At 41.2% G+C, this 17,228-nt stretch overlaps 1 protein-coding gene across 1 annotated transcript in view; it reads left to right on the forward strand.

The window, feature by feature from the left end:
* The first annotated feature begins 3,135 nt into the window (after window positions 1-3,135).
* The window catches only part of Otol1 (otolin 1), a 24,475-nt gene continuing 10,382 nt past the window's right edge, over window positions 3,136-17,228 (forward strand). The window contains exons 1-2 of the mRNA XM_021159056.1: window positions 3,136-3,256; window positions 14,383-14,778. Coding sequence (XP_021014715.1) covers window positions 14,391-14,778 — 388 coding nt within the window. The 5' untranslated portion in view covers window positions 3,136-3,256; window positions 14,383-14,390. The remainder of the gene's footprint in view (window positions 3,257-14,382; window positions 14,779-17,228) is intronic.

The following is a 17,228-nucleotide window of genomic DNA, read 5'->3' on the forward strand; positions in this document are numbered from 1 at the left end:
CTGGCCTCTAACTCAGAAATCCGCCTGCCTCTGTCTCCCCAGTGCTGGGATTAAAGGCATGCACCACCACTGCCTTTTCTAAGAGATGATGTCACCCTAGGGCCAACCACTCAGCACAATGATTCTATAACTACGTTTGGAGAACACTTTCGGAGCTTTGAGCAGCCACATCTGTGGATTCTGGCTCAGGTTCCAAGGTGAGGCCAACAGCGCTGCCTTTTCTTTTATTCTTCTGTTCTTCTTTGTCTTAAATAAAAGATTTACTTATTTTTATTCTATGTGTAGGAGTGTTTGCTTGCATGCACGCATGTGTTGTACCAAGTGTGTGTCTGATCCCTAGGGAGGCAAAACCAAAAACTCCAACATCTGAAACAAAACCAAACAAAACCAAACAAATCAACCCAAACGAACAAACAGAAACCCCAAACTAACAAAGAAATGAGAAAACAAAACCCCTGCTACTGGAATTACAAACTGCTGTGCTTCTACGTGTGGGTGTTGGGAACTATCCGAGGTCATCTGCGGAAGCAAGGAGTACTCTTGGTGGCAGAACCGTCTCTCCAGCCCCTTGTCCTTTATAGCAAGCACTTCTGTGATTCTAATTTAAGCGATCTCTCTACAGGGTTACATGTGAGCTTAAATCCAGAGAGCTAGCTGTTCCAGGGAAGTTCTTTGTATGCACAATAATGAATGCAGGAAAATAGTCATGTCAACACTTTACTGAGTTTAAAAATTGGAAAGAGTCTAAATAGCCCTCACTTGATGGACAGCCAATAAAAGTATAACACATTCATTTAATAGAATTCTATGCAACAATTAAAAAGATGAAGGCAGATGTTCTATTTGCATTTTCTAAGGCTTAATGTTCTGCTGTGGAGAAGTCTCTAAGACATGCAGCTTAGTGAAAGCAAGTTGCAGAACAAGATGGCCAGTGCATTATTTATAAAACACCTGGCGAGCATCAGTACCTATTTCTAATGGGTAGATGTGGGTATGAAGACAGAGTATAAATACGTGAAAAGGGGTTGGAACGACTCACATGTGATAACAGTGTTCATTCAGAGTGGGGGAAGGGAAGGGTGATTGAGACACTTGTAATATTTATATGTTTACAGAGAAAATAAATGTATATTACCTATATAAAATGAGAAAGACCTAGCTCAAGTCCACCCTATTTACAGGTGAAGACGTTTGCCTGCAGGAGTCTCAGACTCAGTGGTGACCTGACTGCTTGTCCCAGACACCTGATCAGGCATTTTAAAATGAAGTTGCAGTAGCCTTGCTCCTACCTTCATCACCAGAAGGTAGTGGGTGCTAAAGGAAAACAAGAAGCCAGCTGGGCTAGGCAAGTCTATTCTCGGTAGCTTGATTAATCTTGAGCTTGTCTGCTTAGGCGTGAATGCTCAACTCAACAATACCACAGGAAGGAGATAGATAGCGCTCCCAATCCTCATTAATATATTATAACCCAATGACTATGCTGCAGTTCGATCTGCATAGTCTCAGAGTTCCCTCCAAGTGGATAAGCTGTCAGGGAAGCCAAATGATAATTAGGAACCCACTTCGTAACTCACTGCTAGTAATCAGTCTATCAAATTAGTGAAAGTCTTACAGGCACAATTTCTCAAAGGACATAATTGGAAAGTGTTCTTGAGTAGAGAAGGAGAGGGAGAGAATTTACATAAAGCAAATGGATCATGGCGTCTGGTTAAACTAGCTGGCAGCAGGCATCTCGTAATCAGGAGTCCACATCCCTGTGGGGCCAGAGTTTGAATCCCATTGGCTCAGGCTCCGTAGGACTGTCTGGATGGTTCGTCCCTTGGTCGGTTGGTGCATTGTACCTCTTTCTGTGTGTTTTGATTACTGCCTCACCCTCTTCTTTTGTTCAAATGTTAGATGTGTTAATATAGCTAACCATATATCATTTTAAGGGTTTTACTTTTTCCTGACATCTCTGCTTTGATCCATGCTGTGTCTCTCTTACAACCCAATGCTTATTGCCATTTCCGGATCTCTGCAGTTGNCCCCCCCCCCCCCCCCGTGATTCTTTGTTAATTTAGACTATAACAGTATCGTCTTAGTTAGGGTTTCACTTCTGTAAAACAAATGGTGGACTAGCACTATTTGTTTTGGTAAACTGGCCTGTTGTCAGCCAGCAACTATTCTTATAGACTGGTGTCGTCTATAGCCTTTAACAAAGATGCTTCGTTTTGCAGTAATGGCTGTTAATACAGAGACTTATGATTGATCCAAGTACTGAAAACAAGTGACAGTTGAGTACTCAGCCTTAAATGTACCACCCTTTGAAGACTCAGGGAACACTGTGGAAGAAGGAATGGAAAGACTGCTAGTGTTGGACAATGGAGAAGATGGTTGTTGAACTCTCTTACGGGTATGGCATGGGTGTGGCATTATGAACTACAGAAGCTGCAGTTGCTGGGATAGGGTCTACACAAAACTAAGCCAGCAAACATTCAGCCAGAGATTAGGGAGGGTTAGATGGGGCCGAGGGAAGCTACTAGAACTCTTAGTCTACTGAGGGAGAAGGCATTGAGTTTTAATGATGTAGCCATTCCCGAGTTACCCTGATGCTTATAAGGGCAGTCCTGCCAAAGCCCAGGGTGGATCACAAAACAAAACCAAAACCAAAAGGATATAGCACTCAGACAGTGACACGGTGGGAGGAGTGGGTGGCTTATTAGGGATGGCAGGGTAAGAGTGTAACCAGAATATATTAAGTACATGTATGAAATTGTTGAAAATGCATTAATAAAAAATGAAATGAACTTGGCCAAGGATTGCTGATTTTCAGAGGGTGACAGGCTGACCAAGCACAAGGGAATGTCTCCTACGAGGCTGCTCTGCTGAAATAGAATCCCCTTGAACAGTGGAAGAGGATGCCTCCTCAGGATACCCATATGCCACACAAGTACATAAGTAACAAGTTATAACATACAACAAGCACACTCCATACAAATGGAGTTTCTTGGATGGAAGACAGCATATAGTAAGTCAAGAAGAATGGCCAACAAATAAGATTTGAATAGTCTCAGGATATTTGCATGGTATCAGATTTCAGAGTCTTTGTCTAGATTCAGAGGAAGTTACCACCCCCCTTATCACCCAGGCACTCACCTCTCATTGGGTAAGGGCAAACCTCAGAAGAAAGAAATCAGACCCTTGTCTAATGACAAATGAAATTGAAACTGTCAGTGCTGTCCAGGAGAAGGATTGGCGATAAGGGAACACCCATAAGGTATGGGATGATGACAAATATTGATTTATTTTATCTTTCATCAGGCCCTCTGCAATAAGATCTCAGGTTTTAAAGGTTCCCATTAATATTATTTGCCTCAAGGAAATAAAACTATGAATAGAAATGGTAAAAAGTATGCAATTAATAAAAGGTATCTTTCCTCTCTGGTATTAAGTCTATTTTTTGTATTGATTTTTGAAATGAAGAAGTCTGTGCATTAGAGTATAGAATCATTCGTAATTATAAAGTTACTGAATCTGTAAATGTCTGTGAGGGGAAGGGGACAAAGAAAATTCTAAAGGAAAAACAATGGAGCCAAGTGGCCATGATAGCATGCAATGCCTAATTCTCCTTCAGAGACGGTGTGCAATGAAGATCTTAAGAGTCAACTTTTGTTAAGTCATAATAGTTCAGATCAGCTTCATTTAAAGTGACTTAGATTGATATGTAGTTGTGTTCTAAGTGAGGTTTCCTTCATAACAATTATCTGCTGAGGAAAAAATACTTTGCTTCAAAGTGTGTTATGCTTGTGGTGTTTTACAGAAAACTTATGAATAATTCCAAAACCTCAATATGCATTGTTATCTATGATAGAATTAGTGGGATGTTATACTTTTAGATATATTGGTCATTTATTTTCATTCTATCTTGCAAAAAGTTTATACTTCATGAATAAGAATTAACTGTGCAGTAACTTTATTTGAATATTGATAAGACAGAAACAAATCTTTATATATCATGTTCTTCCTACCTTTCATTATTCAGGGAAGATTGTTAGGGTCTTTCTTTGGATACTCACATCTCTTTGCTTTTTGAAAGATCATAAAAGACACTGTCATTTATTTTGTAGTTTGACAAGGTAAGTTTTTCTAATAGGGTCTGCACTGACAAAGGACACAATCCACATCCCTGAGAATAAACCCAGAAAGCTGCTTACAGAAGAACCCTCGCCTAAAAGCTTTCCTAAGAAAAAATTTTTCCCTAAAATTCATATTTTATCCATAGATATCCCTTATTCTTCAAGTCTCTTGACAGAAGTCCAAGATAAAACTAACATGTATATTTTAGAATGTTTAAAAAACAATTAGCTAGAAATAAACAGGTATTAATTAATTAGGCTAAAGGGAGGGAAGAAGAAGATACTCAACACAGTTCATCCCATTTTCTTTTATTGTGGAATAAAGCCTAGACAGTTGGCTGCTCTTTTCAATTTCTGGGATTTATGAAACATTAGGCAGAGGTCCATATTAGAGAAGAAATTTTATTTTCATTTACCTATCGTAGCGCTATGACATTTATAATAATTTAGGCCTACCAGGGTAGCTTATAAGATTTGAAATCTAAGTGCTGCAGATAATCTCCTTCCAAGTGTTTTAATTGACATTCTGCTATAATGAACCCCACAGACCATTACCTGTCTAATTGCTTGAGTTACAGTGCTTATACAATGCCATCCTTTGTCCTTGGTCTTTGGGGGTATTAAATAGCACAGCTGTCCTGAAGAGGACTGGATGCTGTTTTTCATGTGATGCATTAGCCTCTTGGTGGCTTTTCAGGGACAGGCTCCCTTCTGTTCTCCTCTGGGCTGATACCAAATTTGATACTTATCAGGTATCTGCTAGTCCGGAATTGTCAACTCCTCCAGGAGAGCCCTTGACCTCTAAAGGACTTCTCAAGCCAGTGCCACAAGCAAAGTTTCCTGTGAGTTAATTCTGAGGTCCTGGAACAAGCCCTGGGTGAAGTGATAAAATTAGAGTATTGAGACTATTTAATTCCCTAGCACCAAGTGAGATTAGCCCGAACTTACTGGGGAAAGTACCTTAGTTCTCTAGAACTAGAAAAGGCACTGAACTAGATCATCTAGTTCCTAGTTTCTAGTAAGTCGTTAGACTTGGAGGGTCGGAATGAATGCCAGGTTCATGAGTCACATGGCGACCCAGGTTCAGGCTCCATGAAGAATCCGTATTCACTCTGAGGTCTTATAATCAGCAGTCATGGAGTAGAGCAAAGTGCCAAGTGTGAGGACAAGTGTGGCAGGACAGTGCAGGGCATTGCTGTGTGGGTCTTCCAAGATTTCAACCTACACAATGACATGGGTCAGGGACATGAATAGCTTTGTGACTTGCAGTGCCTATGAGAGGCTTTGAAAGAGCGCTTTGGGACCCAGAGCCAGGAAGCACCACTCTGCAGCTTCCAAGCCTAGACGAACCTCTCAACGTCTTAGTCGTGTGTTTTTATACGCTTCCTCCCACCTTAGCAAGTGGCCCTGAAGTGTCCACCAGACACCAATGGGTAAAGAGGAAGCTTATAGAGTTTGAGATATACAGTATATGTATTTTTACATATTATGCACACTGATATACTCCCGGTAATAAACTTCTGACTAGTGTTTGTTTCTGAGGTCTAGACTTGTTTTAAATCACTCTGGACTAAAATATATATAAAAGTACATGTTTATCTTTCTCTATATGTGTCTTCTCTCTCCCTCTCCCCCTCTTGTAAAAAGAAGTTTTGTAACTGGAATATTGAAGAATAAAGCATTTATTGCATGTCATCTCTCTCTCTCTTTTTCTCTCTCTGAATTACTTATCTTTTAATTAGTATTTATTTTGTTTTATTTTTCTTTTTAAACTTTTATTTTTAATTTATTTTTTACACTCCATATTCCATTCCCCACACCCCCCCATCCACCCTCAGACTACTCCACATTCCACACCTCCTCCACACCCCATCCTGTCTCTACGTGGATGCCCCCACCCCCCACCCTATCTGATCTCTAAACACTTCACCTTTGAGTTACTTACACATGGGCTTTTGGTAAGTGTATAGAAGAAATCCACATGGGCCTTCTCACACTCAGAAGCTAGGCTAGCAGGCTGCTAGTGGTCAAAAGCCAAGCCTAGCACCATGTCCCAGCATCATCATCTGCTTCAGAGATAAAGCTAACAAAGAAAGCATATTCATTTTCTAAGTTTTGCATCCTCAAGCATCCACAACTAGCGAACCTTCAGCCTCTCCCATAATATCCCCAGTGAGGAGGACAGCACAACAGGCATTCTGTTGGGTCTCCAGAAAAGGATGTCATCTGCTCAGATGTGGCCAGACTCACTTTAATGAGTACTTGAATAGTTCTGATCAAAGACACAGAAAAGAACGTGTCAACTTCACACATGAAAAGAATGAAACCGACTTCATGCTGAAAGTTCCCCCTGTGGAGTGCTGTCTTACATTATCATGGATTTTCTCTTAGTATGCCAAACTCAATACAAACATATTATGGATGATAAATTTAAGGGTGCTATAACGACTTTGACAGATTACTAACAGATACTTGGATCCACTGATAGACAAACAAAGGAACACAGCAGCTGGTGTGTTCCAGTTCTGTCACTTTGCCATCTTTGAAATCACCGAGCCTTGTGTTTTAGAACAGCCTTAAGTCTACAGAAGACTCAGGAAGAACAAAGAGTTCCCACGTATCCTCCACCCTCACCCTTAGCTTTTACAACCCAGGAATTATCTGCCAGGAAATTTTACTTCTGTCTCATTATCTAGTTGTACAATCACACGTTCATACTGTCCCTTTCCCAAACCTCTTTCTGCTTGAACTAATAGAAAAATAAAACAGCTACAGCAGACACGGCCAGGATCACTGGGAGTGAAAAGCAGGAAACCAAGTAGTAATAATTTTGAAAAGTTTTTCTTTTGAAAAGTTTGTATTTTTCAGTTTTGGAGATCTGGAGCCAGGGCTTATTTTTTTTTTTCTGCCTGAACTTATTCTACATTTTTATCACTGCACCATCTATACAGGCAATTTCATTTCTCCCTCAATCAGCCAACTCTTGGTCCTACCCTAACTTGGCAGCTCTTTCTCTATATAGTCCTGGTTTGTGTGTCTTAGCTTCCATGTGTAATGTTCTGGTCCAGAACATCTACTTTGATTTATAGCAGGGTAGGAGGAGAAGAGGAGGACCCGAGACAGCGGCGTGCACAGAGAGAAGTATCCACCTGGATTCTACGTGACGTCATATTCTGAACCAAAGCCAATCTCTTCCCATCTTACAGGAAAATGCTGAGAAGATGTTTCTGTATTACTGCATACTTATGAGGCACAAAAAGCATTTAACTTGGTAGAATGCAATGCTACATTCAGTGTGCTTAGTAAATTTGTAATGGATTCATTTATTTAGACACTGGAAGAAACAGGCTCCCACTGGACAACGGAAATTATAGTGCTTCGGAGGTCGCAGTCAACAGCGCAAAGGGATGTGCAGAAAGGGACTGCGATCACTCTGGAATTGCCCTTAAAAAAGTAAAATTTGAAATGGAAATCTGTGCTGATGTTGTCTCCCTTTGGACACACCATGCCTTTGAGAATGAACTCGAGATCTGAGGCTTAAAAGCCTCCCTGTACTAAAAGAATTGAAGCAAGAGGAAACAGCATATCAGACATTGTCTCTTACATTTCAAAGACCTGAATGTACAGTGCCAGGTATCCCAAGAAGCAAAGAGAATTGTGTGATGATCATAGCTCTTAGGAGGCAGGAGATGAAGGTGGCAGGGTCTGGAGACATAGCTCAGCAGATAAGAGTGTTTGCTGCTCTTTCAGAGGACCCGAGCTGGTTCAGTTTCTAGCTCCTGTTGTGAGCACATGGGCGGTTCACAACTGCAGACTGCAGCTCCTGTGAATCTGCTGCCCTCTTCTGCCCTGTGTAAGTCCACATCCATGTACACACACACACACACACACACACACACACACACACACACACACACACTTGTGGCCTATGTTCTTGTGGGGCCTTCTCCCGGGGGGTGCACATGCCTGAAATGAATGTGAGGTTAATGATTTAATGATCCTAGTGCTCACATCACTGTTGATTACTTATCTGAATGAGGAAATCACAGAAGCCTGCTAGCATCCTCAGCACAAGCGCCACGCCATCCCATTTCTCCACTGGGGCTCAGGCATCTTCCACTGCCTTCCCTTCCCTTCCATTTGTTAACACAGAGGCAAGCTCTTCAGTCCAGCTAGGCTCTTCTCCATCCAGCTGCCTTAGCAGGTTTTGCTGAACTCCCAAAGTTCACACAGAGACTTTGCAGTCTCTGGTGTTGGATGCTTTTAGCATAGTTTCTAAGCAAATGCTGCCATGCCTATACTGCCCTACTTATTACAGTTATCTCTGGTCCATTCTGTGCTTTAAACTGAAACTCAACCACTGCCTAAACTTCTTTCATTCTCAAAAGAAAAAAAAAAGGCCATTCTCCCCAGGAAATTCACCACACACAGACTTATTAGATTGGGAGTTTTCCTGCCATCCTCAGTTACTGAAGATGATAGCAAGTAAAACCACAGTTCTTGGAATTCTCCTAGAAAGGAAATATAAAGTTAAACTTCGTGAAGCCAGCCATACTTCTTCAGAAGGAGGATAAAATGACTTGATATGTTTTGAGAATGACTTGGCCTTTTAATCTACACTGCCATGTCGACAGTTGTTCTAAGCCACCATTCCCTCTTGCCTGGCCTAGCAAACACAAGACACCACGCCCCTCACCTGGCCTAGCACAGGGGCCTTCCCATCACTTTGCATTTTTTTTTTTTTTTTTTTTTTTTTTTTTACATGAGTCTGGGCTTGTCAAGTTTTCATAGGTGGGGTTAAAGCTAGGTGTCATACCAAGTTTCTTCTGACTTTGATTTTAGTGACTTCTTATTGCTTGTGGAATGAATGTCAAACCTATCATGGTCACTAATGTGATGTGACCTGGGTGGCCACACACTGGTTTCATTTCTTCCCACCCCATACAGGCAGAGTGTGCTGGATTCATTTTCTTCTCTTCAGAATACAATCTGGCTCCTGCTGTTTGAAAAGTTCCAGGCTCCTTTCTCTGCTCTTCCTGATGCTGGTCTATCAACGACCTTCCTCAGGTCTTTCCTATAAGCTAAGTGCTACTTCCTCAGGCAGGCTATCCTCACCACTTTTTGCCGAGTACCCCTACATAGATAGTATCCATGACAGTCTGAAATGCTCACCGTCTGATATTTGTTATGCCTACTCTCATAGAATCTCTACAAAGAAAGGTTTTGTCCTGTGACTCCTGTGTGTGATATAGTACCTGAAAGAGGAGATCTTTTGTGACTATGTGGACTGAATCAAAGAAAGAAGGAAAGAATAAAGGAGGAGAGGAGGGTGGAGGGGGCAGGGAGGAAGGGAGGAAGGGAGGAAGGGAGGAAGGGAGGCACAGAGAGAAAAACCATGAAAATAAAGGTGCTAAGATACTGGCCTAAATGAAACATTGTAAGAAATTAAAATTCAAATAGAAAGATAATGTCCTAGACATACAAGTTCATCTCATAATTTTGTATAGTTATCTAGGGTCAGAAGGGGAAGAATGCCTATATAAGGTCAAAACCATGAGTGCCATGGGTGCAACTCATGAAGCGTACGCACACATATCCTTGCAACTGAAGTTATTTTCTTTCTTTATAGTTGTCATCACCAAGAGCACAGCTGGAATATAATACTCGTGTGGGTGGTGTATCTGAAGGTTCAGAGTCTTGCTGGACAGCCTTCTGATACTGAGACAGCTGTTGTTTTAATATGCCAGGGCGGGTTACTTTGTTACGCAGCACGAGCTAGCTGGGATGAGTAGGACCGCAGGTAGTCAAGAGCTCTGGTTGCTTTCAGCTGGTGCTAACTGAGATCATTCACATGCACTCAGGTTAGCTGAGGACTTCAGTCTAGGCTGTGTTTGGCAAGGCGGCTTGTCTGGGGCAGCTCACCTCTTGGGTACCTTTCACCCATACCTCATTTTATTGGCCATTTTACTGGTTACATGATGGAAGCCAGACTGAGGGACAGGAGAAGATGCTACTTCTTCATAAGTGCAGAACTCACACTGCAAAGGCTGTGGGTACAGGGGTGGGGGAACCCAGAGCAGCAATGCAATACTTGTATTTACTACGATGCCTACTTGTTTCAAGCTCTGCAAACATTTCCATTAGTACATAAGCCAGCACATAAACCATGGAGTTCCAGTATGACATTTTCATATGTGTATTCGATTGTACCTTATCATATCATATTTACTCCCCTGTCCTTTCTTGTTTCTCCTTGCAGTTGAGAAGACATCTGTGGGACAGTTATTACTTGTCAGTCATTGTGCTTGGCCCTGGATCACAAAAGCAGAGATCTAACTTTATACTCATACGTTTTTACTGAGATAGCATCCAGGATAAGAAAAAAAGGATCAGGGTATTTCTATTCAGAAATTTCAACCTCTCCCCATCTCTGTCTCAGTCTTTATGGTCTGCCTGCCTGTCTGTCTGTCTGTCTGTCTGTCTGCCTGCCTGCCTGCCTGTCTATATGTCTATATGCCTGCCTGCCTGCCTGTCTGTCTGTCTGTCTGCCTGCCTGCCTGTCTGTCTGTCTGCCTGCCTGCCTGTCTGTCTGTGTTGTATGTGCATGTGATTTAACCTACATCAAGCTTTATACTCAAAACTTCTGTTCTGTTCTTTAATTGTCTCAGTGACTGCACATTGTGTCTAAAGGCTTCACAGGTTTCAATCATTGTGTCCATAACTTGAATCACTTTGTTTGGGGAGGGGGTGCTTTTATTAATTTGGTTTTTAAGCTTTGTTTTTAGTTGAAATAAAATTACATCAGTTCCCCCTCCCCCTTCCATGAGGCCTTTCTGTGTCTCCATTTTATAACTTATTAGGTAGACACAATGGATCTTTCTTCATATGGCTCTTATGTGGTATAGCTGACATAACAGTTATAAAGTGACTTGAGTGGTGCCAATAGCTGATCATTGCTGGTTCCCTTCTTCTGTATGGGACCTTCCGGCTATCTCTTCTTTGTCCCCTCATGACTGGTTCCCTAAGACCCATTACAAAATAGTTACAGGATAAAAAACAAATATCATGTACATATGGAAGAATAACAGATGTGAAATAACAGTAAGGAAAAAGAAAGGCTATTTCCTCACAATTTCATTTTAAAACAGATTAATTTATTTTTTAAATGTATGTGTGTTATGTGTCTTTGTGAATATGTGCTACTTATGTATGGGTGTCTGTGGAGGCTGAAGGAGGACATCAGAGGTCCTGTAGCTGGAGTTAGAGGTGGTTGTGAATCTCCTGATGTGGGTGTTGGAAACTGAACTCAGGTCCTCTGCAAAAGCAGAAAGCACTCTTAACCTCTGAGCCATCTTTCCAGCCTCATGACTTCATTTTTTAAAAGATAATATGAAATGCCCTAGATCCACTCAGCATTCTGTAAATTTCTTTTTGGTCTTTCTTTTTCTTCCCCCTTCTTGGTCTCTCCCTTTCTCTTCTCCCTCCCTTTCCACCTCCTCCTTTCCCTTCTTTTCTTTTTGAGACAGAATCTTGTTATGTAGCCCAGGCTAGCCTCAGACTTACAATTTTCCTGCCTCAGCTTCCCCAGTTTAAGAAGTCTCTGTATTTAACAAGAAACTCTGTCTTAAAGAAGAAATCTTGTTAAATACAGGGACTTAAACTTTTTCCACTTTTGACATCTTTTTGGCCTGATACATTCTTAGTGTGCTTAGCATATGGGAGTGTATAACAGGTATTCAGATCAAACATCCACTGGTAATAAATCATCACAAAATTTCTTTTAAAATAATTACTTGTTTTGTAGATGTTTTTAAACATTTATGATAAACAAAATAATGAGTATGGTATATTTATTTTTACATAAACATTGAGAGCTAAATCTCAGCTGAATGTTTGCTATTGCTGCATGTAGAGGATCTTGAACATTTTTCAGAGTTGAGTGACACTCCAATATTATAATCATCAGTTTGAAGAATGCTATTTTATTTAAATACAAAGTACAAAAGACAAAGTATGTTTAAGGCCAGTATAGAAATTGGTGGAGATTCTGTCCTACCTCCAAGCCAAATTTTATTGACTTTTTTTTTAAGTGAAACTCAAGACAGCAACTCAAATGGCTTAAAAGAACAAAAAACAGAACAAAACAAAAAAAGCATTTGAACACAATCCAATCCAAAAACTAATTCGATGATTACCATGACAGTAGGAAACAATTGTCTTTATTTTCCATAATTAAGCAATTATGTCTCTGTAAGTGCCATGTGCACAGGAAAAACAATGCAATTCATAACACATAGCCATTTGGAACTGGGACTGGCCTGTCTCAGGCAGCTTCAATGGGCGTTGTGTGGTATGATGGCATAGACAGTGCGAAGTTTATGTGTTGTGTGGTAGAACCAAGGCTTCAGTGAAGTCATGTGACACGACACGGAGGAGCAGGGCCAGAGCCACTTCAGATTTGATTTGGAATCAATTTTTGGTTCTTGTGTGTTCAAAAAACTTATTACTGCTACCAGACTTTCAATGACGTTCATCACTTGTAGCTTCATACTGGGCCCGCTGAGCCACAGTTTAAGATGCTGGGGATGGGGGAGGGGATGGGTATGACTGGCTGATGTATACTATGTATGCCATGTGTGTATGTCCATCTTGTGGGTGGGAGATGTGATTAGAGACGCGGTGTATGCATTTGTAATGACAGTTGTTCGTGATGAGCTAACTGCCTTTCACATTTCCTTTACTTCTGTTGTCTTTCATCTCTTCTTACTGAACATAGCTCCCTTAGGACAGGACTGTGACTTATATCTGATGTCATTAAAAATAATACCTCAGTCCCTGTGGCGTTACTGATGTCAGCCAGCAGTAGCTGAGCCAACGCACACAGCAGCAAAGACAGCTAGAAGGAAAGTTAGCATTTTTGGAAATTCATACAGTTTTGAAAAATGAAGCATTCCATCTTTATCTCCTTTCTTCTGTGTTGACTTTATATCTGTCTCTTCATAGCTTTACTTCACTGAGCTAACCTCGGATTTATTTACTTCACTTGGATTTACTGTTCTTTAATCCCATCCTTATAAATTCCACATGATTTGTGGAAGCAAGTTTAGGGTTTGAAATTAAACAGAACTGCACTTGAGCCCTAAATCCAAAATCTACTGGTTTTATGGCTTTGGACAAGGAATGTAACTTCTTCCTGCCTGTTTTTCTCATTTGCGATGGTGAGCTATTATGTATCATCTGCCTGGCATAGGTAGCTTGAGAGCTCATTGCATTGATAGTGTAGAGCTATGTATAGAGGACCCTACACATAGTAGGTTCTTCTTTCACCCTCCTTATTTCAATCTTCTTACCATTTGTCTCTATTGTTTTGTTTCTTTCACACCTTGTATCAGACAACACATGTGTGTGTCCTATTCTCTCTATTATCAGTTGGGTGATGGGGGATGGAAGGGTGAGCTATCACAATTTCACTTCTCTGGGAACATTAGATCATGTTTCTTTGGACAATGAAAAAAAAAACCCTACTAACCACACTTACCTAATTAAAAGAACCCAAAGATAAATGTGAGTTTTCAAAAAACTCCCCAACTTATACAACAAAGAGTCTGAGAGTTAAAAGGCATGTGAAAAATCCTAGGGCATAGCATATATTCAAAGTTATGATTGTTTTTACTGTCTCCCTCTCCATTTATTATAATAGATTCCAAAAGAGTGCTCTCACAACAGGGCCATTATCCCTAGTAGATTTAAAGACTATTTTACCAGTATTTTTTTCCTGAAATAATTGAGTTTGCTGGAATAAACTATTCAGCTCAATATTTTTCATCTCCCTCTAATGCAAACGTATTTGATTCCTATAAATCTGAGTGAGGTCAGGGAGGAAATCACACATATTTGTTTTCCACAGGGTATATGAGCTATTAAGGCATGCTGCATTTATTATAGATCATGCTTGCTCTTTGGCAAGATAATTTGAATGATTGAGAACAGCGTTTGAGAACATGTAACACCAAGAAACAACTAGAAGGAAGAACTGAAAGCAGAGTGCTCCTTACAATAAATGCTTTAAATAAAATGCCCCATGGTGACTCACACATACACTTACATAGAAAATAGACCAGCAATATACGATTCTAAATCACGCATGCTGATTATTCTCATGCCCCAGAGATGCATTTATTCTTCCCATACAAGGATAGATGGTATTACTTAGTGCTTTTATTTGGACACATATAATTTGTGTATTTTTTTTAATGTTTTCCTCTAGCCTCGAATATGTGGATATTTTCTTCGCTTTGTGCTGTTTTAACTATTTTGGCTATGGATGATGTGGGCACAGAAGCAAAGACCACACCATACACCAAATTCACGAAGAAATCTGAAGGAAAAGAGATGCTGAAGGGCTTAAAGCCGTCCAGTGGCTTCTTTCTGGATGGAGAAGAAACCGTCCATACGGAAACGGCTGCCATGGCAGAGCCCACCACCGGCTCCCCTGCCTTGGCAATGGCAGAGTCCACCGCAGGCCCCTCGGCCTCTGCCACAACCCGTCTCCTTCCCTTCGAGAGCTTCTCTCTGGACACAACTGGTTTCGTTTTGAATTGCTGCCATTGTTGTTCATTTGTCACTGGGCAGAAAGGAGAGCCCGGAAAGATGGGAAAACAAGGTACTCGAAAATGCCCACCGAACATCCCCAGAGAGGAAGGGCTGGGGTGTACCGTTGTTCTGAGGGTTTCTGCGCTGCCAGCAAACAGCAGCGATGGGCTAGTATTAAGAATGTGACAAATGAAAATTGAAGCGTGGTCATTGATACACACTTAAGATAAAAATGCAGTTCAGTAACCACAGCCACATTTCTGTTTTTAAAAAAGATTTGTTTATTTTTACTGTGTGACTATGGGTATCTTGCCTACAGGCAGGTCTGTGGGTCACGTGTGTGTCTGGTGCCCTCAGAAGTCGGAAGACCGTGTCATGTCTTCTGGCACTGGAGTGATTGATGACTGTGAGCTACCTTGTGGGTGTTGGGAATTGAATCCAGGCGCTCTGGAAGAGCAACCTCTACTGTTACCCACTGAACCCCAATGAGAGCCACATTTCAAGAGCTCTTCTCCTTAACCACGCATGGCCAGTGCCGACTGTACTGGGTAAGGCCTACTACCATCTTAATAGTCCTGGTTCGAACAGGGTCAGGGAATTCCAACTCCAGCCCCGAGGCTGAGGTTTGCTAGGAAGCTCAGGTCATATCCAGTGGAACTTTTAGTAGTTGAATTTTTAAAATGGTAAAGTAAAAATTTTATTGCACATCAAGAAAGTGTGGTGACTGAAGAACTTTCTGGGTGCCATTTTTGTAGTCAGGATTAGAAGTGGAAGGGCCGTGAGTGGAGAATAAAGCACAGAATTCACTTTGGTCCTCACTGAAATCTGGAAGCCACACTGGCATTGCCCAGTCATTTTCTCCGTCAAACACTGTGGTTCCTATTTCAAATTCTCAGATGTCTTCAATACACACGTAATGAATATGCTCCCAGTCTTACTGCAATGCATGCTGCCCTTTGTGTGCTATGCAGTATAGAGAACTTAAGATAACATTAAGATCAGAATGTCAAATTTAAATTCACTATTTCTTGAAAAAAACAATTCATGTAATGTGTGCTGCATCTAGCCTGAAGACCAGAAAGCTGTTAAATCAGTAATTATGCATTCCCATGGGGCTTTTGATTGATTTCCTATTGGGTAGGGGGTTTTAGAGAGATGGGCTGCTTATGCTGACCTAGATTAAGGGGTAAAGAGGATGCGATTAGACCCCACGGTCTCCTGACTGATGACACACTCTTGGAAATGGAGTGAGGGCAAGGAAGTCATAATTATGAGAATGCTTCGTGACTTATTTGGCTGGCAAGCTGCTTAAGGATGGAAGGTCCAAAGTCAGGGCCAGCAAGACACAGCAGGTCATGACTGTCTTGTAAGAAGAACATGAGGAGATCCGTAGTATGAATGCTTTGTTTCACCTGGTGGTGGATTGGACTGGGCTATGCTTAGACTTTAGCCTCTCTTCTCATCTTTGTGACATATATTTTGCAGATGTGCCAAGTTTCTAGGCTGTCTGGGTAGCTCATATCTCATAAATTTACTGATTATGTCATCTGGATCAGAATGCTATATGTGTTTATGCTGTGTGGCTTGGTGCATGCTAGGCTACTGCTCTACCACTTTCAATTTTTAGTTGTTCCACAAAGTTGCCCCATGTTGGCCTGCTGATCACTCTGAAGCCCAGGCAGATTATGAATGTGACCAGCTCTTACCTCAGCCTTCCAAGTAGCTGCAATTACAGACCCAAGTTAACAAGTTGGCCTCAAGCTTGGGAGGTTGAATCCATCACAGCCCTTCTCCTACGAAGGTTTCATTATGTCCTTAAGCCTCAAGTTCAGCTATGGGAAATAGGGTTAAATGATACTGTAATCAATATGATGTGCAGCCTGACATGGAATAAATGCTCAATAGACGACTTTTATGACTCAGTTAATGTAGAGGGAGTGAGGTTCTATCTTAACAATTCTCTGTCCCTGATACGACTGCACCCTGAATTTTCAGATTCAGGCAGTTTATCCTAGCTTTACCAGTTTCTTAGAATCAGTTTTTATTTTTTTGAGATGATAAATCCATCATTTCCCCCTCCCCCTTTCTCCCTCCAACCCTTCCCATGTTCCCGTTCTCATGCTCTCTTTCCCATGCTTTGTTCTCTTTATTCATGGTCTCTTTCATCTTTGATCGTCATGTATGTGTGTGTGTGCTTATGTGTTTATATATACATACGTGTTCCTACATGTATAAGTATGCCTGCTCTGTGATTCTTCCTGCCTTTGCTGTGTTTCCTCCATTAGAAATCTGATCTAAGAGCAGCGCTGAACAAATGTGAAGGAAAAGAATAAACCTTGTCTTAGTCAGGGTTTCTATTCCTGCACAAACATCATGACCAAGAAGCAAGTTGGGGAAGAAAGGGTTTATTCAGCTTACATTTCCATACTGCTGTTCATCACCAAAGGATGCAGGACTGGAACTCAAGCAGGTCAGGAAGCAGGAGCTGATGCAGAGGCCATGGAGGGATGTTCCTTACTA

Source organism: Mus caroli, chromosome 3, assembly GCF_900094665.2.
Source record: "Mus caroli chromosome 3, CAROLI_EIJ_v1.1, whole genome shotgun sequence".
NCBI classification, from domain to species: Eukaryota; Metazoa; Chordata; class Mammalia; order Rodentia; family Muridae; genus Mus; species Mus caroli.